Source organism: Solenopsis invicta, chromosome 3, assembly GCF_016802725.1.
Source record: "Solenopsis invicta isolate M01_SB chromosome 3, UNIL_Sinv_3.0, whole genome shotgun sequence".
NCBI classification, from domain to species: domain Eukaryota; kingdom Metazoa; phylum Arthropoda; class Insecta; order Hymenoptera; family Formicidae; genus Solenopsis; species Solenopsis invicta.
Genome location: NC_052666.1, coordinates 11,727,742 through 11,747,632, shown reverse-complemented (window position 1 = coordinate 11,747,632; position 19,891 = coordinate 11,727,742). Strand labels below are relative to the sequence as shown.

General features: G+C 45.5%; 1 protein-coding gene and 1 pseudogene across 1 annotated transcript; one reads left to right on the top strand and one right to left on the bottom strand.

Moving 5' to 3' along the window:
* The first annotated feature begins 9,302 nt into the window (after positions 1-9,302).
* Positions 9,303-11,065, top strand: LOC113005687 (annotated as a pseudogene).
* A 5,224-nt stretch (positions 11,066-16,289) lies between these two features.
* Positions 16,290-16,997, bottom strand: LOC120357393. The gene has a single exon (XM_039447575.1). The coding sequence runs from the start codon at positions 16,995-16,997 to the stop codon at positions 16,290-16,292; it is 708 nt and encodes a 235-aa protein (XP_039303509.1).
* Between the last annotated feature and the right edge of the window lie 2,894 nt (positions 16,998-19,891).

Below are 19,891 nucleotides of genomic sequence, written 5' to 3'. Positions count from 1 at the left end.
GATTGATAAAGCAAAATGTTTTCCACGAATAGAAGTCATTTTGTTGGCAACAGAATAAACAACAGTTGCTCTCCGTTTGCTTTGAATCTGCTGACATAAAATGTCTCAAATCTGCTCTCATGTTGTTGAATATGTAGGACTATGCGTTACGTTTTCAGCAAATACACAGCAACTAGTCGAAAATTCATGCTCAGCATTAAGTTGCCTGATTTTGCAAAACATGCATGGCTATCAGGGTAGTGTATCGGCAGTGCGGTCTTCAACAGGCACAAGAAAAATTTTTTTTGTGTCTCGTTCATAGCCTCCGAAAACCCATTTTCCAGTAATTAGACGTCCACGGTTATATTTACGTTTCCCAAATTTTGCTTCGTTTATTTCGACGATTACACCGGGCCCACCTAATTTTTGAGAATTATATTCTGTCCAATACACGCACAATTCTCTACAGTAACTACTCCAGTTAACAATCGTTTCTGCTGACAGACCAAGATCTTCGCAGATATAATTGTATCTTGGAACAGGAATCCATAAAAAATGTGCAATAAATTTTAAAGCTGTTGAAATTGGTAAACGCACAAAGTGGACCATGTATTCAATTTTACTGATTGAAAGAAACCACACGTTACTGATTTTCTTTTCTTTTTAATAACCATTACAGTGCTTCTCTTTCCACAACGAAATGCTAATGTGTCGACATTCAAATTTATATTTGTACCACATGTCGGACATTCCATTTTTTCTTTAAATATATTATATGAAATTAACAATTGTATGCACCATTTTTCGTCGTATGCCTTATGTAGAAACTCGCTATGAGTAGTAGACATTATCTTCAAATAAAGATATAGAAGAGAATTCAACAGAATAATAGCTAAACAGAAAGAATGTTTTGCTTATATGCAAGTTGCGCTCGTTACTGGTCATCGTACTCGTTCCGATATATATATCAAAAAGATCATATTTTACTTATGAGTTGGTCACCACCTAGCGGCGACCAGCGGCACTTACAGGCGAAGACGGGTGAATATATATATATATATATATATATATATATATATATATATATTAGCCGTTACAATAGAAATAAGACACCCACCCCGCCATCGAGGTTCCCGTCCCCAAGGAGAGTATATTTATAATATTAAAAATGAATATATTTATTAAATTATCACACTTAAAAGTACATGCTTAAAAGGGGGGAGGGGCTTCGCCCCTCCCCCCTTTTAAGCATTTACTTGTAGGTGCGATAATTTAATAAATATGTGGACAAAAATCTCATTTTAAAACATTTTCCCATTATAACGACTGAAGTATTGGAGTTAGATAAAATATGTATATGACCTTTTTTGTAGAGTTTTTTGTAAGCTTTATTTTTTATTTGACACGTTTTTTCGTAAAATGTATATTTTCTGAAATAATTAAGAAAAACTGTGTTTTCTTTCTCTAAAGATATCTCGAAAGCTGTACGCGAGCGCCAATTATTTTATAAGGAAAAGTTGTTCAGTATCCTTGACTTTATAACATATATCAAGATCAACATGATTGCAGCTGTTGTAGCTCTTCCGAAGTTTTACCAAATTTTATTTTTAATTGCGATTGACAATTAATTAATTGTTAATTGTCCTTTTGATAGTTTAATTGTAATTGAAACACTACAATTAAATATTTAATTAATTAATTGATTTAACATTTCATTGACGCTCAATACTGATACACACACGCACGCACGCACGCACGTACGCACACACACACACACACACACACAACAGAAATATAAATACTTACTTTTGACAAAGTATTTAGATCATTTGATTGTTGCGACGGAGATGGAGACATTGGCGACGGTGGCGGCGTCGGGGATATTGGCGACGTTGGCAGCAGCGTCTGTGACATCGACGGCATCGGCAGCGACGTCGGCGGCATCGACGTCCGCGTCGGCAGCATCAACGTCCGCGTCGGCGATGATTTCACTATTAGCGCCGTTGTCTTATCTATGCTCTTTGCTGAAAATAAATGAATAAATACAGATAAGAAACATCTGTGAATTTGGTTCAAGGATTTCATGTTTTGCGGATCCTGTCGAATACCACACGCAATCAATGAGGCTAGAATTGCGCGCGCTGTGGCTACTGTCCAGACATTGGTCGCTTGAGATATGAAATAAAATTATTGGCTGTAGGAGATCGCGCCACAGACAATTTCATTTCGTATTTCAAGCGACCAATGTCTGGGCAAGTAGCCGCGGCGCGCGCAACACTGTCGCTAGTCTCGCTGGATTGCGTGTAGCATTCGACAGGATTCGCAATCTAGGATACCTGATTCAAATGTTACCTTGTGTAGAAACAAAAACACACACACACACACACACACACACATCCCAGTAAGAAATTGAAATAGTTACATTTCTGATATATTTTCTACGACGACACGACAGTCTAAATTTTCCCATATGTCAGGATCGGCACCGCGACTGCCTCGACGGACTTTCGACAACAACACGACAATCACTTACTGTCTTGCTCCGATTTTCTCACCGGCCGGCATAAGCTCCACTCAGCTGCCACGTGTTCTGCTGCATATGATGGCGGGCCCGGTTTCTAGAATAGCGCTGAAATGACTTGAGCGACGGAGCAGGACAAATAAGACGACACAAAGAGCGACAACACTTTAATATTTCGGCACTTTGTACAATGTTCGGTACTTGACTCCACACGGTTAATACTTGACAATCGGCACGACGCGACTCCAGCCTGAACCTCGACCGGTTTGCAAGCTTGCTCATAGCAGAGTCCACGAGATCTCCCTTTCGAACGGTTTCGGAGCAAACGGTGCTCTCGTGGAGATTTCCTATTGGCTCTTATTCTAACATTTTGCGTGACATGCGGGGTCACGATTTTGGAGCATGACAACTCGCATTTCTGATCGCGGATCAGCTGGCGCCATCGGATGGCTGCCATTCGCTTTGCTGCGTTCGCAATTTCTTACAAAATGATAACGAAACCGACGTGCGTGCGTGCATGTATGTGTGTGTTTCTGTACAGGGTAACAAGGTATGCCTGATTCCTATGTATAATTTGTATAGAAATACACACATACACGCACGCACGCCGATTTCGTTATCATTTCTCACTGGCGTGTATGTGTGTTTCGACACAAGGTATACATCCTAGATTGCGGATCCTGTCGCATGCCGTACACAAGCATGCATGCCATGTATGTGTGTGCTCGCATCATCTTCACATCAGCACATACATATACGACAAACATTCTTGTGTGTGGCATTTGACAGCTTGCACAATTTGAGAACTTTGATCACAATTTATAAACGTTCTCATTGGGACCCACACACACACACACCCACACATACACACGTACACAATAAACAAATTATTTGTACTTACGTCTCGGCATGCCCTCTCGTTCTTCCGCAGGCTTCCGCAGATTAGCTTTCCGCTTTTCACGTGGTCACTTGATGTTCACTTACAATTAGCGTTTCAATTTTTCCGATATCCGATATTAGTAGTGAGGATCTATAGATATTCAGTATTTATACTAAAGGATCTAGTACCTATACTTATATATACTCAGTACCGATAGTAAATCGGGAATCGAGAATCGGGACTTAGCAAACAAATTCCGCGTAATCCTAGGCAGAACAGTGCAGAGGCTCGCTCGCTTGTCGTAACAGCGCTCTCTCCCGGCTCATCGGCCTGCGCCGAGCAGCGACAAATGGGGAGCTCATCTGTCTTCTTTCCTCTACATCTTTAGACACGAATTCCGATCTCGATCTCTAGATCCGCGTTGCAACACGCGTGATACATGATTGTTAAATTTTTCCAAGTTTATATATAATTCTATAAAAAAATTATTTGTTATACATACGTCTCATTTAATATATGTAAAATTATTCATATATAAAAATTAATAGAAAAATATAGGTCATTTATTATATGACGAAATCTTGCACAAAAAATATAATTTGCAATCATGTAGAAGTTTTTTCAAAAATAGATATAAACATATTAACGTTATATAAAATAATGATAATTGTATGTATAATTTTGAGACAGTATTTCGGGAAAATTAATTATACATAGCTATATGATTTCAGAGCTCTGTATATTCCACTACAAGCATTATAATTCTTTTACTTTCTATTATTTCGATGATAAAAATAAATGTGATTTTGATATCGAATTGGCAATGGGTTATTCGCGCGCGCCGACATTGTCGACATATAAATAAATTTTTATTTAATATATTGATTGTACAGAATTGTATATATATATATATATATATATATATATATATATATATATATATATATATATATGTATATATATGTGTGTGTGTGCGCGTGTGTGTGTGAGTGTGTGCGGTACGTGTGCGTGTGCGTGTGCGTGTGCGTGTGCGTGTGTGTGTGTGTGCGCGCGTGTGCATGCGTGTGCGTGCGTGTGTGTGTGCGCGCGCGCGTGTGTAAGTGCATTGTATATACATATATATATATATATATTGTCACGTACTTTTCCTGACGCCGGAGAGCAACGGCGAAATACGCGATCAAACAACAGAATAACTCGCGAAACACGCGCGGGAGCGACGAGCGAACCGAGAAACACCAAACGCTCGCACCAAATCGCGAGATTGGGCGCCAGACGCGATGATACCGGTCGCGTCTCCGGGTTCACTTTTCCACTCTAAACACGGATTCACAACACGCGAGAATGCGTCATGCCGAAACGCGAAATCGTCGCTCGCACGCGGCCAGCTAGCTCCTCTAACCGGGGCGGGGTAGCAGAGACAGGGACGAAGCGGCTCTCTTACGGGAGACGACGGGTAAGCGAGAAATTAAGTAAAGTCAGGCCGATATAACAGATAGAGAACACATATATTGCAGTGCATAATAGAGACAGCATACAATAAAATAAGAACAAAAAAGAATAGCGGTTAACGTAAGAAAGAAAGACAAAGAGATAAGGTGTTGACCAAGAAGAAATTAATAAGCCGGACGCGGGAATTATTTCAACTCAGACCATAATTACGCTACACGCGCCGATCACGACGACTGGTCCCGCGCGAAGCGCGGCAGCCAATCACGCGCGCTCTGATCGGCGCGGCAAGAACGCGAACGCAGAGCCTCCGCTACGGCGAGCCACGTAATTCTGAGACAAAAGTGCGTACAGTAAAAGGTTCGCGCCGGCGACAACGCAGCCGCCGGAACCGCACTGCAAAATTAATATAACACGCACGCTGCAACAACGCACCGATAGCCCGGGCGGCCGTGCGATCACGGCCGTAACACGACTCGCGCACGTGCACGAGGGCTTTGCGGCTTCCCGGGAAGCCGGTCGTCCGCGAACTTCTACGGCGGGACCGTCAAAACACACGCGGCAGCCGACAGCTGGGTGCCTCGACGAGGTCTCGTGCTTGAGGTGGAGAGCCCGCCAAACACCGAGAAGCAAGGTGCGTTCAATCGCCACGCGGCGGACGCACTCGCACACTAACCTAAAGGCTCCACCCCAGGACGCGAGCCGGTCGACACCGACAGCTCGTGGCCTCACACAGCGATTAGACGGGTCACCTCGACTCTCTGCACGGTCCTCTTCTTCGTCTGCAGGACCCCGGGCAGAGATCGCTAGGCCGGACACCCGATAGCCGCCTCCTGGTAACTCAGGACGATATCCCACGCTCTCGCTTCCGATAGCACCGTCTACGCCGAACGCCGAGTCGCACGCAAAAGCTGAGAGGATCGCGTTCGATGCGCGATCGATGAGCGCTACCCCTCCCACAGGGTGCGCAATATCCTTGCGCCTAGCGGTGCGGCCTATCAGCGGCCGCCCTTATCTAACCGTGACGTCACAGCAGCGCAGTGTCGGGTCTCCGCAGGTGTCGTGCGGTCCCCGTCGGCATCCGACATCCTCGTCGTTCTCGTTGTCCTTGTGGACGACAGCAGCAGAATTTTCCCAGCGACGACTCTTCGCCGCTACCCTCCTCGATGGACAGCCGGCATTCGACGGCCCTCGTCCCGGCCGTTCGTCCGCCCCAGCCTGTCCATCAGCTGTGCCACTCGCGAGCCTCCTTTACGTGGCGCTTATCTGTCGCCACGTCTTGTCTCGTCCGTCTCTCCGTCGGCGGCTTCCTGTGCGCCGGCTCTGGACGATCGCCCTCTCTTTTTCCTGTCGCTTTTTCCGTCTCCCTCGCCGCTGCTGCTCCTTAAGCGACGTTTGTCGAGGTGCCCGCGGTTACATGAAATAAACCGCGAATGAGTAAATAAAATAATACGCTCCGCAGTCCCGCCGGAGATTCCGCTCTCTCGCTGAGTGCCCGGCCCGATCGTACGCGCCTCCTCGCGCTACGCTTAGGCGAAGGACGAAGTGGCGAGGCAGATAAAACTGCCACGTCACAATATATATATATATATATATTGTCACGTATTTTATTTGATACCGGAGAGCAACGGCAAAATACGCGATCAAACTAGATAGCGGAGACTATACACGAAGTGCGCGCAAGAGCGACGAAAGTACCGATGACTGCGTGCACACCAAATCACGAAATTGGGCGCCAGACGCGATTATATCGATTGCGTCGCCGGGTACACTCTCTAACGCCAAACGCGGATTTACACCACGCGATAGCTCGTCATACCAAAGGGCGAAATCATCGCTCGCACGCGGCCAGCTAGCTCCTCTAACCGGTAGAGGGGCGGGAAAGCGGAGACGGACGAAGCGGCTCTCTTACAGGAGGAGACGGGTAGGCGAGAATTTAAGCGAAGCTAGGCCCATGTAACAGGTAGAGATCACATGTATTATAGTGCATAATAGAGACGGCATTCACCAGAATAAGGAAAAATTATAAGCCAACGTAAAGAAAAAAAAACAAAAGAAATAAGGAGTTGGCCAAAAAGAATAATGAGCAGGACGCGGGAATTATCTTAACTCATACAACAATTACGCTAAACGCGCCGACCGCGGCGACCAGTCTCGCGCAAAACACGACAGCCAGTTACGCGCGTTTTGAGCGGCGTGGCGAGAACGCGATAGCCGAACTCTCGCTAAAACGAATCAAGTAATGTAAAGACAAAGTATGTATGGTAAAAAGGTTCGCGCCGACGAAAACGCAATCATCGAAACAGAATTACAAAATTCTTCCAATGCGCGCGTGACGACAATGCACCGATAGCTCGGGCGGCCGTGCGATCACGGCCGTAACACGACTCGCGCTCGTGCGCGAGGGCTTTGAGGCTTTTCGGGAGCCGGTCGACCGCGAGTTTCTACGGCGGGACAGCGAAAGCACACGCGGCAACCGACAGCTGGGTGCCTCGACAAGGTTTCACGCTTGAAGAGGAGAACCAGCCAAACACGAAAAAGGTGCGTTCAGTCACCATGCGGCGGACGCACACGCACACCTAACCTAATGGCTCCACCTCAGAGCGCGAGCGAGTCGGCACCGGCAACTCGTGGCTTCACAAAGTGTTTAGAGGGTCACCTCGACAACGTCGCAGTCCTCCTCCTCGTCTCCGGGACACACGGGTAGAGATCGCCAGGCCGGGCACCACCTATAACCACTCGCCGATATCAGGACGATAGCTCTCTCGCTCGCTTCCGTCACCGGGTCGCACGCAAAAGCCTAGAAGATCGCGCTCGATGCGCGATCGATGGGCGCTACCCCTCCCACAGGGTGCCTTGCGCTTAGCGCCGCGGCCTATCAGCGGCCGCCCTTATCTAGCCGTGACGTCACGGCAGCGCAGTGTTGGGTCTCCGCAGGTGTGGTCCCCGTCGGCATCCGATATCCTTGCCGCGCTCGCCGTCCTCGCGGACAACACCAGCTTCCTTCCGAGGCGACGATCCTCCGTCGCTATTATTTCGGGTGGACAGCCGGCATTCGACGACCCTTGCTCTGACCGTTCGTCCGCTCTAACCTGTCCATTCTCGATGCCGCGCGTGACTCTTGCGATGCGCTTATTTTTTGCCAGGTCTCGCCTTGTCCTTCTCTCCGTCGGCATTTTCCCGTGCGCTGGCCCTGAACGATCGTTCGCTCTCTTTCTTGTCGTCAACATCTCTCGTCGTTGTTGCTCCTTCGGCGACATTAGTCGAGGCGCCCAAGTTTTCATAAAAAAGTAAGCCGCGAATAAATAAAGGAAATTAATAACGTTACGCAGTCCCGCCGGAGATTTCGCTCTCTCGCTCAGTGCCCGGCCCGGTCATACGCGCCCTCTCCGCGCTTTGATTTGGCGGAGAGCAAAGTGGCGAGGCAGCTAAAACAGCCACGTCACAGTATATATATATATATATATATATATGTGTGTGTGTGTAGATATATATATATATATATATATATATATATATATATATATATATATATATATATATATATATATATTGTCACGTACTTTTCCTGACGCCGGAGAGCAACGGCGAAATACGCGATCAAACAACGGAATAGCTCGCGAAACACGCGCGGGAGCGACGAGCGAACCGAGAAACACCAAACGCTCGCACCAAATCGCGAGATTGGGCGCCAGACGCGATGATACCGGTCGCGTCTCCGGGTTCACTTTTCCACTCTAAACACGGATTCACAACACGCGAGAATGCGTCATGCCGAAACGCGAAATCGTCGCTCGCACGCGGCCAGCTAGCTCCTCTAACCAGTAGAGGGGCGGGGTAGCAGAGACAGGGACGAAGCGGCTCTCTTACGGGAGACGACGGGTAAGCGAGAAATTAAGTAAAGTCAGGCCGATATAACAGATAGAGAACACATATATTGCAGTGCATAATAAAGACGGCATACAATAAAATAAGAACAAAAAAAATAGCGGTTAACGTAAGAAAGAAAGACAAAGAGATAAGGTGTTGACCAAGAAGAAATTAATAAGCCGGACGCGGGAATTATTTCAACTCAGACCATAATTACGCTACACGCGCCGATCACGACGACTGGTCCCGCGCGAAGCGCGGCAGCCAATCACGCGCGCTCTGACCGGCGCGGCAAGAACGCGAACGCAGAGCCTCCGCTAAGGCGAGCCACGTAATTCTGAGACAAAAGTGCGTACAGTAAAAGATTCGCGCCGACGACAACGCAGTCGCCGGAACCGCACTACAAAATTATAGCGTTTTTCATTGGGAGAATCAGTGCGCACTGAGTGCGCACTCGCTGTGGTCGGAGCGTTTCATTGGGAATTTCAGTGTGCATTAAAATCATGCGTCCTGTTTCATTGGGAAATGTAGTGCCGAGTTCTTGCACGAAAGTGCAAAAACTCGACACGAGCTCTCCGAGCTCGTGCCGGCTCAGTGCAAAACATGGCTTCACAGGGCAGAGACGTTGTAAATCAACAAACCGCTCAAATAATATTGGATTTTCTTTCATCTTCATCCAGCAGTGATGAAGATGAGTATTTTCTTCCAAATCCGAGGCAAATCATCCCTAAAATGAAAAATTTTTGCAGATAGTGCATCAATATTCTGATCACGACGTAAGTTTATTTCGTTATTTTTATTTAAATATATGTATTTATTTATTTATATTTATATTTATTTATTTATGTTTATATTTATATTTATATTTATTATAAATTATATATTATGTATTATGTGTATACGTTATTCTTTTATTCATTTATTCTTTTGTTACATTTATTACATTTATATTTATATTGTTATTTATACTTATATTATACTTATGAAATGATAATTATTTTTGTTGTAGTTTAAATCCCATTTTCGAGTTTCGAGAGCAACAGCATATACTTTAATAAATAATTTCGAAAATTCGACGTTTTATTCTGGTGATGAAACCAACGGAGGTGTTAAACCGTCCTCTGCTGGATCACACATTTTGTCTTATTTGTGGTAAGTTTTACATGTACATATATATATTGCATATATATAGTTTTTAATTTATCTGCGATTTATATTATATGTATGTATATATTAAAAATGATTTAAAAAAATATTAATACTTTGTATAGGTTTGCAGGAAATAAAGTATGTTTAAGAGACATTGCACAAAGATTCGGAGTGTGCACAACTACAATTTTTAGACAAAGTAACAGAGTGATGGATTTTTTGTGTGATATAGCTGAAAACGTCATTAAATTTTCTGCTGCTAAAGAAGATTCTGCAAACGAATTCTTTCAAGTATGTATGTCTGATTAATATATTTTAATGAAGCTAAAGCTAGTAGCCGATTCATAGCAGTCGATTCAAGAAAAAAGTAATTTTTAATTATAATTTAATAAACGTCAATTTCTAATGATTAATTATTTAATGTAAATAATGTACTTAAAAAATACCAAAAATTAAACAAAATTCTATACTAGTCAAAAATAGTGCTTTTGCAATTGGCTGCTAACTTCATTGCATTTTATAAACGTTTTCTAGTGAGTTATTTAATGTATGTATATATAAAATTAAAGATTGCTGGATTTCCAAAAGTTCTTGGCTGCATTGATGGGACTTTCATTAAAGTACGAACGCCAGCTCACAAAATAAAATCTACATATGTAAATAGATCTGACATCCCTTCAATAACACTACAGGGTATATGCGATGCTCGAAAGAGATTCATAGACACGTTTACTGGAATTCCGTCAAAAATTCACGATGCGCGTGTCCTCAAATTGTCTGATATTTACGACGAGTTGCCAGGAATATGTGACGGTGGAAAATATCACATCCTAGGAGACGGAGCGTACCCAATTAGAGAATGGCTTATTACGCCATTCAAAGATTATGGAAATCTTTCTGCTGATGAAAGAAAATTCAACAAAATGCTGTCTGCGACTCGTGTATTAATAGAAAATACATTCGGGCTACTAAAAGGTCGATTTCGACAATTAACAGAAGTAGACATGCAGAATGTAGATAAGATTTCTAAATTTATTATATCTTGTTGCGTGTTACACAATCTGTGTATTAATAATAATGATGACTTTGATTTTCCTATGTACGAAGAAAACAATGTAGTTGAAGTTTATAATGAAGGTAGAGGAGAGCAAGAAGCTCTGCTAAAAAGGTTAGGAGAAATTAAAAGAAATGTAATAATGGAAGAAATGCTGCAATAAATAAATGTATGCACAATCAAATATTGTATTTTATAACAACACAATAAAATATGTTTCATAATAACATCCGTTTCGTGATACATTTTCCTTAGTAGAATATTTCATATAAAAAAAATGCTAATACATAAGTCTTACACTAAAATTACATGTTAATAATACTGCATTAATAAAAAAGAAACTATATAACCAAAATAAATAATACTTTATATAACCAAAATAAAAAGACTGTATATAACCAAGTTTCATAATAAAAATACAAAATTTACTATTTAGCTAAGAACTTGGTTGTTTTTTTTATAACTTTCTCATTTAGCTTATACTAATCCTTTGGCAGTACTATTAGTATTTAGATTCTTAAAATGAAATATAAGTAGATACAAAAACGCAAAATTATCACCTTTTCCTTGTATTTAAACCTGAGAAATTAGTAAATAAAAAATATATTTTATTAAAGTAACATTTTCTCATTTTTACTGTTTTCAAAATTTCAAAACTACGTATATGTTTGCATTTATTGTATACTCATTATTAATTATTTTCATTTTCATTTGGCTTTTTGCCAAATAAGTCTCTTATAAGTTGCATCTTTTCTTGATGCCTTCTCTCTTTTGCTTCTTCCTTTTGTTTAAAAAGTTCTATTCTTTTCTCTTCATTACTCATCTGTACTTTTGATTTCTTTTTCAGAGGTTGCTCCTGCGGTACATCTTCGATGTTTTCTATGTTACGGCTTGAGTCCATTTCAAGTGACGTGAGTTCTTCTAAAGGTTTTTTCTTCAAGTACTTTACTGACCTAGCGCTTCGTAGAACCTCTGGTTCTATGCTGTCATCGCATTGGGCAATTTTTTTCAGTTCATCTTCAAAGGGCACTTCTTCTCTTGAACTACCCGACTTGCGATTATTTTCGACCGCTTTTTTTTCGTTTTATAACCGTTTTATAACGATTCTCTATTTGCAGTGGTGTTTTAAATATATTTAAATATTTCTGTAAATCTTTCGACAGCTGAGCGCACATTAATTTTTGTAATGGGCCTACTTGAGGCAGCCACTCTGCGTACTTATCTAACATAAATGCAGTTGCTGACTCACTCCACGAATCTATAATTGTAAGCATATATGTAAAAAGTAAACATTAAATTTCAAAGAAATAAATTGTGTTGGCTTATTATTTAACAGGAAATGTATTAGCAATTAATAAGAAATGGAAAATACAGAGTAATGAAGAGAAAAGAATAAAACCGTTTAAACAAAAAAAAGCAAAAGAAAAAAGGCATCAAGAAAAGATGCAACTTATATGAGAATTATTTGATAAAAACAAAATAAAAATAATTAGTAATTACTGAACAATAAATGCATATATATATATATATATATATATATATATATATGTACATATATGTTTGCTTTTATATGTTTGCATATATAGTACATATATGTTTGCTTTTATATGTTTGCATATATATATATATATATAGTTTTGTTGAGTATTTTGAAATTTTTAAAATTAAGTAAAATAATAAATGTATTAAAAAAATGTATCTTTCAATTGCACTTTCAATCTTTTAATTGCAGTGCTAATAAATATCCTGCTAAATATTAACTAAGATTGCCTAAGCAGAATGGTTAATTTTAAGACATTGTTTTTATGTTTTAAATTCTATCTTGAAGTAACGTATAATACAGTCTGAAGTCTACTGTTCTGTTTCTTGCAAACACTAAAAACTCTCTATACACAAAACAGTATTTGTGAGTTACTTTAAGATAAAGATTTAAGACGTAAAAACAATGTCTTGAAATTACGAGTCAGCTATTCTGGGGGTTAATTGTGTATTTTTGAAAAAGTAAAAATGTGAAAAGTGAGCAACATTGATTGGTATATATCGTTAGAGCAAAAAGTCTACACTAATCAATACTCCACTGGTATTTACCTGCAAACTTCTGATGATTCCCACTTCCTTCTATTGAATTTAATTGTACATTTTCCTCCATCGTGTCATTTTCTTTGTCCATATCTTGGCGATTCTCATTAATATTGACATTGTATATTAACGTTTCTCTGCGGTCAAATTTATACACATTATATAATATAAAAAAATGGTTTAGATTAATATATCAAATTTTTCAATAACAAATACATTATACATTAATTGTCTTCTTGTAGTCGATATATTTCTTTTAACTCGTTATCCAGTACAAACAAGCCATTTTTTATTAACAATTTAATGTACTGAATGGTATATAAATCATTATCTGAAATACAGATAGATTAATGTAAAAATATTTCATAAATAAAAACTCGTAGAAAAACATCATACGATAAGAAAATAATAATCCACACGAATAAAAATATATAGTAATAGTAGTTTAGTAGTACATTATTCGTATAGTAAAGATTTTTTTCAATTAGGAAAGGAGCTATAACAAATTATTTTCATAATTATAGGTTAACAAGCGATCTTGGCCAAATGCATATATATAAATATATATATACTTACTCAACAATTTATGATGAAGATCTTCTTCACCTTTTTGGGTGAACATCTCTGGGAGTGACATCTCTAACATTTTGTTGTTTAATCTAAAATAAACTGGAGGTAGTATATTTTCTGAATCTTGATTCATTTTTCTTGATCTCTCTAGCACTTGCTGCAAATCACAATGGCGCACTCTCAACTCGCGAGTGTTTCATTGGGCGTGCAAAAAACTTGCACTGTTGGTAAACTCGGGCAGTGTCGCATGAACTCGATGAGTTTCTAGTGCGCACTCCGTGCATCCCAATGGAAAACGCTATTAATAGAACACGCGCGATACACCAAGTCACCGATATCTCGGGCGGCCGTATGATCACGGCCGTAACACGACTCACGCACGTGCGCGAGGGCTTTGCGGCTTCCCGGGAAGCCGGTCGTTCGCGAGCTTCTACGGCGGGACGGCTCAAACACACGCGGCAGCCGACAGCTGGGTGCCTCGACGAGGTCCCGGGCTTGAGGTGGGGAGCCAGCCAAACACCAAGAAGCAAGGTGCGTTCAATCGCCACGCGGCGGACGCACTCGCACACTAACCTAATGGCTCCACACCAGAACGCGAGCCGGTCGACATCGACAGCTCGTGGCTTTACACAGTGGTTAGACGGGTCATCTCGACTCCAGCACGGTCCTCCTCCGGGTCCCTAGAGTCCTCGTGGATCCTCTACACGCTCCGACGACGCTCGCCAAGGCCGGGCACTCCTTCCGATAGTGGACACCGATAGCCGACCGATATCTCGCTTTTTAGCACACGCACGCAGTCGAACGGGTCGCACGCAAAAAGCCGAGAGGATCGCGCTCGATGCGCGATCGATGAGCGCTACCCCTCCCACAGGGTGCACGACATCCTTGCGCCTAGCGGCCGCCCTTATCTAGCCGTGACGTCACGGCAGCGCAGTGTCGGGTCTCCGCAGGTGTCGTGCGGTCCCCGTCGGCATCCGACATCCTCGTCGCTCTCGTCGTCCTCTCGGACGACAGCAGCAGCAGAATTTTCCCAGCGACAACTGTTCGCCGCTACCCTCCTCGATGGACAGACGGCCTTCGACGGCCCTCGTCCTGGCCGTTCGTCCGCCTGTCCCCCAGCCTGTCCATCAGCTGTGCCACTCGCGAGCCTCCTTTGCGTGGCGCTTATCTGTCGCCACGTCTTGTCTCGTCCTCCTCTCCGTCGGCGTTTTCCGGTGCGCCGGCCCTGGACGATCGCCCTTTCCTTTCCCTGTCGCTGTCCGTCTCCCTCGCCGCTGCTGGTCCTTCGGCGGCGTTTGTCGAGGTGCCCGCGGTTACATGTAATAAGCCGCGAATGAGTAAATAAAATAACACGCAACGCAGTCCCGCCGGAGATTTCGTTCTCTCGCAGAGTGCCCGACCCGGTCATACGCGCCTCCTGGCGCGACGCTTAGGCGGAAGACGGAGTGGCGAGGCAGCTAAAACTGCCACGTCACAACCCCCCCATGCCAAGCGGGACCGTACCGGTCCAGATGCCCCTCTGCAGCCACGCGCCTCAGAGCGACCGAAATGTCCAGTCTGTCGGCTGCGATATCACCAAAAAAAAATCAGACGGCACAACAACAAAAAAAAAATTTTTACCTATTCACAAAAAAAAAGGAAATTGTCAACCGATGAAATGGCCCCGACGACCATACCAAAAAAAAATCGTAATTGTTAGGACGCGGCCAGGGAGACATGGTCATCCACTGGCTATTCGCTCTTTCATCTCGCGGTCCCGCCGTTTCCGGTCCCGGACGATCGCCTCTAACGCGCACCTACGTCTATTGTGCGCTTTCGCGTCGGCGATCGGATGGGATAGGAGGAACGGAGACGGAGCAGGTGGCATTTACACCAAAACCAAAGACAGTAACATATACAAAATAGGCGTTTATTAGCGAATACCTCACCAATCGACAAAAAAAACAAAAACAAACGATATCCATTTGGGTCCGTGCGGCCGATAGCCGCGGCAAGAGAAAGGAAGGGATAGGACTGGCTTTCCCCCAAACAAAAAAAAAACAAAAAGGTGAGTCAGCATCCGATATCCTACGGAGTCCTCTGCTTGGGCTCCTCCGCGATACTGGGGCGCTTCCTGCCCGTCGTGGCTCCCGTCCGGCCGTATCGGGCCCTGGGCCAGCCACTCCTCGCAGCAGCGGGGACATTCGTTGACGCCGGTCCCTGGACGTCCGCACCGGAAGCAATAGCGGCGACCCCGCGGTCTCGGGCATCGCCACGCAAAGTGGTCGAGGGAGCCGCAGTTCCAGCATCTCTCCCTGTCCGGACTTGGCGCCCTTCGACGCGCCTCGGCGTTCCTCAGCCCGGGGTCCGGACTCCGCGGCGCCGGGCGCGGGACCTCTCCGACAGTCGGGCCGACTCCCCCGCAGCCGCACAGACGCACTTGTAGGCCGACGTTGCGCCAGTAAGGGTCGGTGCTGATACCGACGTCCCTCCGGCTCGGTTCCGCTTGCAGGCCGATATTCCTCTGGCGTGGGCCCACCTGCAGTCCCACGTCGAGCCGCTATGGCCCGACCTGGACCCCGATATCGTGTGGCGGCAGCAGCTGCCGCACCACGATACCCCGCGGCGTCGGACGCCGCCTGCGCTCCTCCACATAACGGACCAGGTCCTCCCAAAATCTCGGGTGATGGCGGGAGATCCACTCAAACAAATGGTTCCACCGCCACTCGAAGTCGGCATCCGCCTGCGCGTCCATCCCCCTAGGCATCCAAAGGCTCATGGTATTGCTTGAGGTCTTTCACGTGGACCTTGCCAACTATCCCACCCGTTAGATCAGCCAACTCGTAGATTACTGGTGAGAGAATTCTTCGAATAATGAACGGGCCATGGAACTTTTTGGCCAGTTTCGCTGAGAAATGTTGTGCGCCTGCCGATAACACGTGGTACCTCTTGAGTACCTGTTCGCCTACGTTAAATGTGACTTCGCGCCTGTGCCGATTATAGTACTTAGATTGCCGCTCTTGCGCGGCTTCCAAGTTTTCCGCGACCCACTCCCGTAACGCGCCCATCTTCCCCATATGTTCGCGCCACGCTATGGGGTTCGCCTCCTCTATCTCGACACCGGCGTCGTCCTGCTCGCGCTGCAAACCGGCCGGTAGCGGTTCTCGGCCGTAATTAAGAAAGGCGGGGGTAGGTTGTAGAGACGTGTGGTGTGCGGAATTGTACGCAAATCGAAACTCATTAATGTGAGCGTCCCACTTGCGGTAATCTCGCTCTACAAACGCAGTGATCATCGTCTTTAGGACGCGATTTACCCGCTCCACCGGGTTTGCCTGCGGGTGATAAGGTGGCACCGTCGTATGATATATCCCATACTGCTCCGACATCACGCGCAAGTCTCTATTGAGGAACTCCGTTCCGTTGTCCGTCAGCAATACACGCGGCGCGCCCCAATGGAAAATCACCATCTCCTCATTGCCTCTCTAATCTGTCGACCGGTAGCCTTACGAAGTGGACAGCACTCTATCCACTTCGTAAATAAGTCCTGCATTACGAGTAAGTATGCGTGACCGGACTTACTCGTCGGCAACGGTCCCATAATGTCCGCGGCAACCACCGTCCACGGCGACCCTATCACGCGCTGCCCCATCAATCCGGTCTGTACGTTTTGCTCCACCTTTACTCTCTGACACACTCCGCAATGTTTAACGTAATTCGCGATATCCCTTAGTATGCGCGGCCAGTGATATCTCGTCGCGATACGCTGATAGGTCTTCTCGACCCCCAAATGACCGGCATGCGGTGGATCGTGATTCTCCCTAATTACCGCACGGCGCGCTTCTCGCGGCAACACACGTTTCCACCTATCGCGATCCTCCACGACCTCCGCCATCAAGCGCGACTTTCTAAAATACATCTCGCCGTTGAACATTCGCCATTCTGAATGACGTCGCGGGTGGCGTGCTATCTCCTCGACCTTCGAGTTGTACTACGCGTCATTCGTCACGACCGCAACGCAAAAATCTGTTTCTTCGCCTTCGTACAATCTTGAAAGTGCATCCGGCACGTGGTGCATTGCACCTTTTCTATGCTTTATCATGTAATCATATTCGAGGAGCTCGAGTGCCCACCGCGCTAGACGACCCGTCGGGTTTTTTAAATTGTGTAGCCACCGGAGGCTACTATGGTCCGTTATAATTGTAAACCGATATCCTTCTAGATAGGGACGAAACTTTTTGACAGCCCACACGATAGCCAGACATTCCAACTCCGTGGTGGAATATTTTCTTTCTGCTTCCGATAACGCGCGTCTTGCGTAGGCAATTACATGTTCCGCGTCCCCATTTTTCTGCACTAACACCGCGCCTAACCCTACGGAACTTGCATCGGTTTGCAGTAAAAATGGTAAATCAAAGTCCAGACACGATAGCGTGGGTGGGGTGGTCAAACAAAATTTAATTGACTCAAAAGCAAGCTTTTGAGTCTCCCCCCACACCCAAGAGCGATTCTTCTTCAGAAGACTCGTAAGCGGTTCCATCCGCGTCGCGCATTGCGGTATAAATCGCCTATACCAGGACGCCATTGCTATGAAGCGACGCAATTGTCTAACGTTTCGCGGCGGAGGATACTGCACGATAGCGGCTGTCTTCTCTGGATCGACCGTCAACCCTTCCTTTTGCACGAGAAAACCAAGATATTTCACTTGGGATCGACAGAATTTACTTTTCTCCGGGTTGATCGTGAGCCCCGCGTCTCTAATACGCGCAAATACTTTGCCCAACCACGTAAGATGATCCCCGAAAGTCCGTGTCACAACAACGATATCATCGAGGTACGCAAATGCTTGAGGTTCCATCTCGGGACCTATTAAACGATCTAGAAGCTTTTGAAACGTTGCGGGCGCTCCCGTTAGGCCATACGGCATCCGCGTAAATTGAAAGAGTCCTTTGCCCGGTACCGTAAACGCGGTGTACTCTTTACTACTTTTCTCTAACGGGATCTGCAAGTAAGCCTGGATAAGGTCGATGGTAGAAATGTAACCGGCTGGCCGAAGTTTATCCAAAATCGTATTCATGTACGGCAGGGGCTACGCGTCCTTTTTCGACGCCTCGTTTAACCGGCGAAAGTCTAAACAAAAGCGATACGTGTTGTTCGGTTTCTTGATCATTACGATAGGTGTCTTGATCATTACGACCACGCGCTACTCGAGGGCTCGATAATACCGGACTCAAGCATTGAATCGACCTCGGCATAGATCTCTTCCTATACCCTTGGCGACACAGGGTAATAACGCTGTTTAATAGGCGCGTGCCCTCCGACATCTATACGGTGTTCCGTTAGCGACGTCGCTCCGAGTTTCGCGGGAACGTCCGATATCTCCGTCGCTAAAAATTCCGATAACCGCGCGCTCTCCTCAGCCGACAGCTCCCTTAATCCGCCCTGCAGCGTTGCGCGTTCGCGAGCAGTAGACGTCCCCCCTCTCTTGGTGGGGGCACCACGATATCGGCAGCTTCGTTAGGCGTCGAATCTCACAAGCTTCCTCTTCGCTCGGTGGGGTCTTCCCCCGTCCCCTGCTCGGGCCCAGTACCTCCTTGCGCGAGCGCTGCCGACAGCGAGCTCGTGGTCTCAATTTCCAGGGGATATTGTCGCGTGATATCATCCGCGAATCCCCAGGTACTTCCCGCAAAATTAACCATAACACCGAAGGCTGTCAAAAGTCCATACCTAATATACACGGTAACGCTAACGCTCGCAACGCGTACACGCTCAAAGTACGCGTGCGGTTTTCAATTTCGAGAGGCACCTCGACCTCCCCCCGCACCCGCGTCGTCTGGCTGGTCGCAGTCGTCACGCGGTGGTCCCTAGCCTGACGAAACCGATATGCCAACGACTGCACTAATTCAATAGCGGCCGGACCTAAAAACGTACGACTCGACCCGGAATCCAACAGAGCGCGAATCTCATTACCCGATATCTTAACACGAATAAAGGAGAGGCATGATTCTCTCGCCCCAAACGAATTACAAACGAAATCTGCGCGTACCGGTCTCACTACATTATCGGGGGATGCATTGCCAGAAGTCGTGTTTTCCCCCTTCTCCGACTCCCTTAGGCGTTTCCCGCACAATCTGGGCACGTACGCAACGTCACTCCCGCCTTGCCGCACCGATAGCAATGAGTGCGCGTAGCGGAATTGCAGTCACGCGCAAAGTGGCCCGTCTGATCGCAATTCCAGCATTTGCCGGGATTGCTACGGTGCCCACTTGTAGACGGGGTGGTGGTCGGAGGACCTGCCACGGCGGTGGTCGACGCGGACGCGGCGGTGGCAGCGTCACTGCGAACCTTGGCTTTCTTCCCCCTC